Source organism: Hyla sarda, chromosome 5, assembly GCF_029499605.1.
Source record: "Hyla sarda isolate aHylSar1 chromosome 5, aHylSar1.hap1, whole genome shotgun sequence".
In the NCBI taxonomy this organism is placed as follows: Eukaryota; Metazoa; Chordata; class Amphibia; order Anura; family Hylidae; genus Hyla; species Hyla sarda.
Window position 1 is genome coordinate 215886185 of NC_079193.1, and position 9346 is coordinate 215895530.

At 41.7% G+C, this 9346-nt stretch overlaps 1 protein-coding gene across 6 annotated transcripts in view; it reads left to right on the forward strand.

Moving 5' to 3' along the window:
* The window catches only part of RREB1 (ras responsive element binding protein 1), a 79997-nt gene extending 72008 nt beyond the window's left edge, over nucleotides 1-7989 (forward strand). For 5 of the 6 annotated variants that reach the window (XM_056521101.1, XM_056521103.1, XM_056521102.1 and 2 more), the window contains 3 exons: nucleotides 276-440; nucleotides 3015-3722; nucleotides 4750-7989. In XM_056521101.1, coding sequence (XP_056377076.1) covers nucleotides 276-440; nucleotides 3015-3722; nucleotides 4750-5198 — 1322 coding nt within the window. In that variant the 3' untranslated portion in view covers nucleotides 5199-7989. The remainder of the gene's footprint in view (nucleotides 1-275; nucleotides 441-3014; nucleotides 3723-4749) is intronic. The other variant, XM_056521104.1, reaches the window with a different exon arrangement.
* Nucleotides 7990-9346: the final 1357 nt, after the last annotated feature.

Below are 9346 nucleotides of genomic sequence, written 5' to 3' on the forward strand. Positions count from 1 at the left end.
CAGATTAAAGCAGAGTGGGCGCTTATAATGCAGCTTTTGTGTCCAGCCTAGAGAGCCGCTCTTGTTCTACAGGATATCTGTGCCCTCCCCTCACCCTCCTCTGTTGCTTCAACCCACATCACTCCTGACTCCAGTGCCCTGTGCTTTTACAAACTATTAGTACATACTTTACTATTTCCAACACTGCATATACATTCTTTCTATATAATGACCTACATTTTTCACTTGTCGACACTGTAGAAAGTGGGATAAATTAATTTTTTTTCCTGCTTCAGGTCAGAAGCCCTACCCGTGTGCACAGTGCGATGCCTTCTTTTCTACTAAATCGAACTGTGAGCGCCATCTTTTACGCAAACATGGAGTTGCCAACCTCTCCTTAAGAAGAAACGGTCTTATGGCCCAGTCTAAAGAAAGTGATGTTGGATCTCATGATAGCACAGGTAGCACTTCTAGTTTATTCTTGCTTCTAAATAAGTAGCTATGGGTCAGTGTCTAGAGGTTTCACAGCTGTATATTAGTAGTTCCATGAGGAAAACATGGCAGGCCTGTTTTACGCTTACTTCCCAACATACACTGCTCAAAAAAAATGAAATGTGCTGACAACAAAATCACACAAAAATGATCAATGTCAAGTTTATCAACCGATGGAGGTCTGGATATGGAGTCACACTCAAAATCAAAGTGGAAAACCACACTACAGGCTGATCCAACTTTGATGTAATGTCCTTTTAAAACAAGTCAAAATGAGGCTCAGTAGTGTGTGTGGCCTCCACGTGCCCGTATGACCTCCCTACAGCACCTGGGCATGCTCCTGATGAGGTGGCGGATGATCTCCTGAGGGATGTCCTCTCAGACCTGGACTAAAGCATCTGCCAACTCCTGGACAGTCTGTGGTGCAACATCTGTTGGTGGATTGAGCGAGATATGATGTCCCAGATGTGCTCAATCGGATTCAGGTCTGGCGAATTGGCGGGCCAGGCCATAGCATCAATGCCTTCCTCTTGCAGGAACTGCAGACACACTCCAGCCACATGAGGTCTAGCATTGTCTTGCATTAGGAGGAGCCCAGGACCAACCGCACCAGCATATGGTCTCACAAGGGGTCTGAGGATCTCATTGCGGTACCTAATGGCAGTCAGGCTACCTCTGGCAAGCACATGGAGGGCTGTGTGGCCCCCCAAAGAAATGCCACCCCACACCATTACTGACCTACTGCAAAACCGGTCATACTGGAGGATGTTGCAGGCAGCAGAACATTCTCCACGGCATCTCCAGACTCTGTCACGTCTGTCACATGTGCTCAGTGTGTACCTGCTTTCATCTGTGAAGAGCACAGAGTGCCAGTGGCGAATTTGCCAATCTTGGTGTTCTCTGCCAAATGTCAAACGTCCTGCATGGTGTTGGGCTGTAAGCACAACCTCCACCTGTGGATGTCTGGCCCTCATTCCACCCTCATGGAGTCTGTTTCTGACCATTTGAGTGGACACATGCACATTTGTGGCCTGCTGGAGGTCATTTTGCAGGGCTCTGGCAGTGCTCCTCCTGCACCTTCTTGCACATAGGCAGAGGTTGCGGTCCTGCTGCTGGGTTGTTGCCCTCCTACGGCCTCCTCCACATCTCCTGATGTACTGGCCTGTCTCATGGTAGTGCATCTATGCTCTGGACACTACACTGACAGGCACAGCAAACCTTCTTGCCACAACTCGCATTGATGTGCCATCCTGGATGAGCTGCACTACCTGAGCCACTTGTGTGGGTTGTAGACTCTGTCTCATGCTACCACTAGAGTGAAAGCACCGCCAGCATTCAAAAGTGACAAAAACATCAGCCAGGAAGCATAGGAACTGAGAAGTGGTCTCTGGTCACCACCTGCAGAACCACTCCTTTATTGGGGATGTCTTGATAATTGCCTGTAATTTCCACCTGTTGTCTGTTCCATTTGCACAACAGCATGTGAAATTGATTGTCAATCAGTGTTGCTTCCTGAGTGGACAGTGTGATTTCACAGAAGTGTCATTGACTTGGAGTTCCATTGTGTTGTTTAAGTGTTCCCTTTATTTTGGTGAGCAGTGTATAATAAGAGCAAAGAGCCCAAACAGTGGAAAATGCTCTCAACATATACTCTGGTGTGTATATAGACTTCATTAGCCAAACATATAAAAAAAATTGTAATATTGGTGTGACAAAACGAGTGCATATTGCTATTTGCGTACGTGTATAAATTTTCAACTGTATAAAAAAAAAAAAAACATAGATTTTATGGTTCATAGGAGAATTTGTTTCTTATAATTGACATGTTCCTGATAATTGATAATCAATTATCAGCCTATAAAATGCCTGACTTTTGGCCTAAAAAATCTTCTTTAGTCGGCCACTCTTTGGCACTGTGTAAATAGGGAATGTGCGGCTGACAATGATGAGGGTGAAGGGCCAAGTGAACAATCCAGAGATTTTGTGCGGTCCTGTCTGCACAACAGTTAAGCTTGTGATGCTTTGGCCCATCTGAATAGACCCTTACATAGAGATGACATATTTTCTTATTGGAGGTCGGTGGCAGACTTGTGTGACTAACTAGGAATCAATTTGCATGTTCTTACATCTGGTGTGAATACGTTCAGAAGCACACTTCATGTTCAGGGCTTGCACTCAATATCTAAACAGAGCTCTTTAACTGTGTTTAAAAAGAGAGAGATAGAAATATTAAGGATTTGCTATTTATGTATATACAGTTCAGCAGAGCAGTTTGTATGTTAGTAAAGACTTCATTCCCTGCTGGTATGTATGGTGGAACATGTAACAGACGTACAGTAGTCTGTGGATAAATATTGTCTCTAAAATCTCTCAAAATTCTTTGTCCATGATTCACCTTATAGTTTCGAAGTCCGGCATTTATGAATGTAATGGCAGCAGGCATCATTTTAAATGGTTCCCTGAATATGAATGAGTTAAAAGATATGATGTATTTATGTGGTTGAAGGCCAACATACTAAACTACTGTCATTGTTTCTTTATAGACAGTCAGTCTGATGCAGACTTGTCATCTGCAGAAGTTGATGTCCTAGACCTGACTTCTGGGGAAAGGGAGAAAGCGGAGCAGGTTCCACTGACAGTCAGCAAGCAGGTATCCACCAACAAGGAAGCTGCCGATCTGACCGTTTACCCAGAGAAGTCTAAGCAGGATGAAGAGGAACAGTTGGAGGATGATGCTGTGAGCAACAAAAGCCTAGACCTTAATTTTGCGAGCAAGCTCATTGAGTTTAAGCTGTCGCCGAGTGAGCAGGCTACCAACAACTCTTGTGATGTCTGTGGGAAAAACTTTAAGTTTGCTGCCACTCTAGGCAGACATAAGAGGGCACACTCGTGTGTAAGCAAGGGACAAGAGAAAAATGCTGAACATAAATTCAATGACTTATCAACCCACATATTCAATTCTACACCTGTAAATACTGATGAGCAAGAAAGTCAAGATGAAGAGCTCCCTGTTGACTTAAAAGTTTCTAAGTCTACTGTGGCGACTGAACCATTAGGACAGAAGCAAACAGAGAGTGAAGACATTTTGGAAGACAAGTTAGAAAAGCCATTGGATAAAAGTGATGATGACAAGGACAACAAGCCTGAGACAAAGGGGACAAAGGCAGACAAACGAAAGAAGATCTGCACAGTCTGTAGTAAACGTTTCTGGTCCCTTCAGGATCTCACAAGACACATGAGATCTCACACAGGTAAGTGATCCAGAGTCATAACTTCGCCTTCACCTGGACAAAGACTCAGTTTTCTGCCCAAGCCTTGAATCTAAATACTATGGTCAAAACTGTGGCTTGTGGTCGGCCCTTTTTGTATCCATTCCATCTACACCTCTGGTATATTATGCTTTACTGTGTAAATAGTTATCTTTAGGATCCTTGGTATTTCATTGATTATATACATATGTGTATCTGTACAGTACAGTTGCACACTATCCCAGTTATCAAAGCTGTTGAGCAACTAGTGTAAGGATGTGGGAGCTTTATCATTATGACTTGCATTATTTAAAGGAGAGGTCCGGTGCAGACTTTTTCTATTCCATCCTGCCCGGGTTGCAAAAAAAGACAAAACAAACTTTCACTTACCTTCCTACATTCCCCCGGAGCTCCGCAACAGCTGATCGGTCGGGCGGGCTGTTTACTTACTACTTCCTTTAGCCCGGTATGTCACACGGCGCTTCAGCCTATCACTGGTCGCAGCGATGTCCTGCCTCGGCTGGTGATAGGCTGAAGTGACGTATTGGGCTAAGGGAAGTAGGAAGTAAACAGCCCGGCCGACCAATCAGCTGTTGCGGAACTCCGGGGGAATGTAAGAAGGTAAAAGAAAGTTGGTTTTGTCTCTTTTTTGCAACCCAGGCAGGATGGAATAGAAAAAGACTGCACCGGACATCTCCTTTAATGGCACAACCTTAGACCGTCTAGTTATTCTTTTAGACTTGTCTAACTTTTATGCCAAATTGAAATTTACGACAAAATTTTGGTTCAGTGTCACATGTTAAAGCCCCTTCATAATGCAGCCATGCCCCCTCTATGACAGGTCATTCCCTGTCTGTCAAGTGATGCACAAAAAGTATATAAAGCACATGATAAATTTGTTTTTAGCTGAGACACATTTTGGCATAAACTTCATTAACATTTGGTGCATCTTGGCAAAGTCAATGAAAATGCAGCCTGCTAAATCTGCCTCACAATATTTATTAACAGAACTTTCTGATTTCTTTTCTAGGTGAGCGACCCTACAAATGTCAGACATGTGAACGCACTTTTACTCTCAAGCACAGTCTTGTTCGTCACCAGCGAATCCACCAGAAAATAAGAGATACTAAAAGCCAAGGGAAGGAGAGCGACAAAGAGGAACAGCTGCCAAGAGGAGATGATGAAAGTGATGCAGAATCCATGCAGAGCAGCACACAGCACATATCGGAAAATGAATGCGATACACCAATCTTTAGCAGCCTTGCTGTGACTAGGAGCAAAAAAAGCCAATCCCCCAGTGCGGATGCTGAAGAATCATCACAAAACAATGGAGCTGCATCTAAAGATGGCCACAAAGATCCAGGCAGCCATAAGCCGGCTGAGGCCAAAACTGTAGAGGGTGGTAACAAAGAGCCTGAAAAGGCTACTATACAGCTTCTAACCTCAGAGGGATCCCTGCCTGTTGGAGGACCTAAATGAGCCAAGAACAGGAGGTGCCCTTCCTGATAAGACAGAATCATACTTACACTTGATCTTTTCATTAGAATTTTCTACAGGAGATTATGGCAGGCCATACCATGTGCCATAACCTTTGTTTAAATCCGAAAACGTTATATGGGATGTTGAGTGCCTTACTACTTTGTGTTTTTGGTATTACACTTTTTCAATATTCAGTTTTGTAAGTAAAAGAGGATACTCCTTTGACAGATGGTCAAAGAGGACATTTCCCACTAAAGCATTAAACATTTTTGTGTCTACATCAATCACTGTCTTTCCAGAGGTGGACATTTTCAGGTTGTGGAGAAAGCAATATGTTACTGCAGCCAATAACTGGAAGGAAGTCAATGGACAAGCAGAAATGGTTTTATACCAGACCTCCTGACCTCTGCTAGTTTTCAACATTTCTCAGCTTTGAATTTGCTGTGGACCTGTCATTTTACAAGTGCTGGATGAATTTGTTCACAAAATGTATGGCGTATGCCATAAGCCAGGAAAAAAAAATAGCAATTCTGAACTTTACAACCTGATCCTGCACATAACGTATCTGTATGGTGTTATTATTGAGTAGTTGTTCTACCTCCGAAAAACACACACACAGAGGATTAAGCAGATACATTACCACCAATGGAACTCTCTGCCCACCTATGTCTCGATTTACGTTTGCTTGAATTCAACAGCTTACTGGTTTCTGCATTTTGCAGAACTGTTTGGGCAATATTTGCCTTTAAAAAATTTACCAAGTAACTTTTGAGTCCTGGTAATAATAAATATGTATAAATATAAACTTTTTGCTTTCTTCGAATGCTAGCCTTCAGCCGTTCTCTTGCATTACACCATTCCAACCCTGTTCTCAGTGAAAACAGAGGCTTGTGCACAATAAGGTAAATGCGGACTTTCATGTGTCCTGCCCATGAGGTTGGCGGAGGACAGAGGTGGACTGAGGAAAGAAGCAGAGTGATGTCTTCCAGTATAAGATGCCTTACCTTTCAAGTTTTGACCTTTGTCTTTAGGCAGGATTGTACTACTGGCGAAATGAAAGCTAGAAGGAGGAGCTAGATTTTGGCGCTTGAAGATGAGCCTGTATACGAATTGTGTGAGTGTGAATGTATGTATGTGTGTGTATGTGTGTATATATATATATATATATATATATATATATGTGCATGTTTGGCATGTATGTGTGTATATGTATAGGTATCATATATCTACACACTTTGATACAAATATGAATGGGCTGTTTGTCATATATATATATATATATTATGTACTCTACTGTAACTGTGCAATTTTGCCCCCTCGGTTTTGTGACCTCTAGGACTTAAAACATTTTGCTTGTGTTATTAAAGGCTATATGCCTCCCTTTATACCGATCATACATGTATATCAAAGACCTTGATTTGTCGCAGGTTGTCTGTATCATGAAGACCGGGATTACATTAGGTTCTGTTCTGGCCACTAGCGCATTGCGTAGTTGCATTTCCAAAGAGCAGTATTTGACCTTGATCTTAAACATTTCACATCATCTTCTAAAATGACTTAGGATTTTTATGCATTTGGGTTAGTGTAGAATTCCTTATCCAGACCCTGCAGCCATTGATAATGTGATTTGAGTTGTAGGGAGAAGCTTCTTATTGTAACTCCTCAATTGTCAAACTTTAAACTCAGGAGTCTCAGCAGAGGTCAAATCCGAGAGGGATCATTCAGTGCTACACTGTCACAGTATCTGTGCAATGCCAGACAATCGAATGAATGACCAAGATAACAGAGCAGCAGCTAAAGCGACGCCTTTCTAAAAAATAAAAAAAATTATAAAAAAAAAAACTATTACATTATATGGAAACTAATATATTTCTATATGGGATGAGCAGATGTATAGACGCGCGACTAGTTCTGGAGAATGGTAAATCAAAAGCAATGATTCCTTCTTATTTTTTACCAAGTGTTCTTCTTAATCAGAATCCATCAAAGTACAAGCCTGTATTTTAATCCTTTTCTTTTAATTTGTCTCCAGACCTTTTGATGTTACATGTTTTACTGTAAAGTGATGTATCAAACCTGATCAGAACAGTGGGACATTTGTTAGCAATAATGAAAATGGAATGAAAGCTTTATTTAATGTATGTATACCCTGATAGATAAGTTCTTTATCATATTTTTTGTTCTAAATACAAATATATCATAAATGAGTTTAATATGAGTTGTTCCCAAACTATTGTGTCTTTTGGATATTAAACTGTGAAGTATATGCCATGATTGATTTCTGGGTGAATCGTAGATATGTAGTTTGCATGTTCAGCTAATTTTGTCATTTTATTTTTTATTTTTTCCTCTCTCTTTATTTCCTCTCAGGGCTTTGCAGATTGATTTCTATGAATTATTTTATTTTGTCATTTCTACGTTTTTAGATTAACTGCTCATGAAATCACTACAATAAGCACTTGACTGTGAATGCAATAAAAGCCCCGGCACATAGTAGAGCTGGGGCTACAGAACAGTCACAATTCCAGTATCCCAATGATTTTTCTTCCTGTCCTTTGACTGTACGAACAACATTAGCTACTGCATCCCATTGTAAGGGGAAGCTATGGTGAAAATGTCAAATTTCATATTTTTTCTAAAGGGAACTTCAACTGCTGCTATGCATGTACAAGACTGGTCTATGCCACATGAACAGAGAATCATTTTTGTTTTGGTACTTGTTTTCCTCCTTTTTATTTAGCTGTACAGTACTTCCAAATTCAGAGTGAAATGCTGTTCTGTATGAAACAATCTAAGCAATAAAATCTTATATTTAAAATTAAAGCTATGGTAGGCTGCACTTTGTACATTTCTAAAGCTTCCGCACACAAATGCATCTAAGGAAGATACATAAATCTCTACATTTGGTAACAGGGCAGTAACACTTTTAAGTAATAAATTTGGAGCTACATTGTGTTAAATGGGTACTCTTATACTGAACAACTTATCCCCATCTACACTATAGGGGATAAGTGTCTGATCACAGAGAGTCCGACCACTTGGACCCCCGCAATCTCTTGCCAGCGCCCCAACTCTTCTATGGATGGAGCTGTGTTAATTACCGCATCACATGGTCGACATGCCCCCTCCATGCATCTCTATGGGAGAGCTGTTTCTGTAGATTGGGGATACGTTCAGTAATGGAGTACCCCTTTAGGTGTAATTTTGCAATTTTAATGTTATTACTCAGCAAGTAAAAAATTCAACTATCTAGAGCAGTGATGGCGAACCTTTTTGAGCCCGAGTGCCCAAACCGTAATGCACGCCAACTTTTTTTGCCTCAAAGTGCCAGCACAGCAATTAAATCATAATACTGAGGTTTAAGTTTAGAAAAAAACAACTCATACAGTTGCCATAACTAATTAACATCTGTTGTTTGAAAAGAAGAACACAACAACAGAATTCAATTATCCAAACTTGTTTTTTAATTGAAAAAACATCAATTCTAGTAAAGAAAACACACTGGTCGTTGGTGGTGCATCACCTAAATAAGCACCTATTCCCACCTATCCACCTGCAGTTTGCACGCATCCTACATGCTGCTTTGGCACAGTTTAAATCATAATTACATCCGGTTTTGGTGCAACTTTGCATGTATGTCAATAGACCTGCAGTTTTGTTCAGGTTTCTGATCGTCCAGCTGCACCAAAGCTACATGTAAACTGTGCCAAAGATGTGTACAAGGGGATACTCGTGATATGATTACATACCAGACTGAAATTGTATGAGGTGCTGTGTGTGGGGGTGCTGTGTTTGTGTGTGTGTGTGTGAGGTGCTCTGTGTGCGTGTGAGGTGCGGTACTGTGTGGGGGTGATGTGCAGACCTACGTCCTCCGAAGGCAGAGCAGGGGGAGGGGAGATGCGTGCAGTATGTCCCCCTTTACACATAGCAATCATCCCAAGTCTGTGATGTCCCTTATCCCCAGCCCGTGCAGTATGTCCCCCTTCACACATAGAAATCATTAGGGAGGGGAGATGAGGAGCCATATACGTACTCTCTCCCCTGCTCGTCTGCGTTCTTTTCCCCGTGGAAACTTGCGTCCTCCTAAGGCAGAGAAGGGGAGGGGAGATGAGGAGCCGTGTACATCCTCTCTCCCCTGCTCTGCCTTC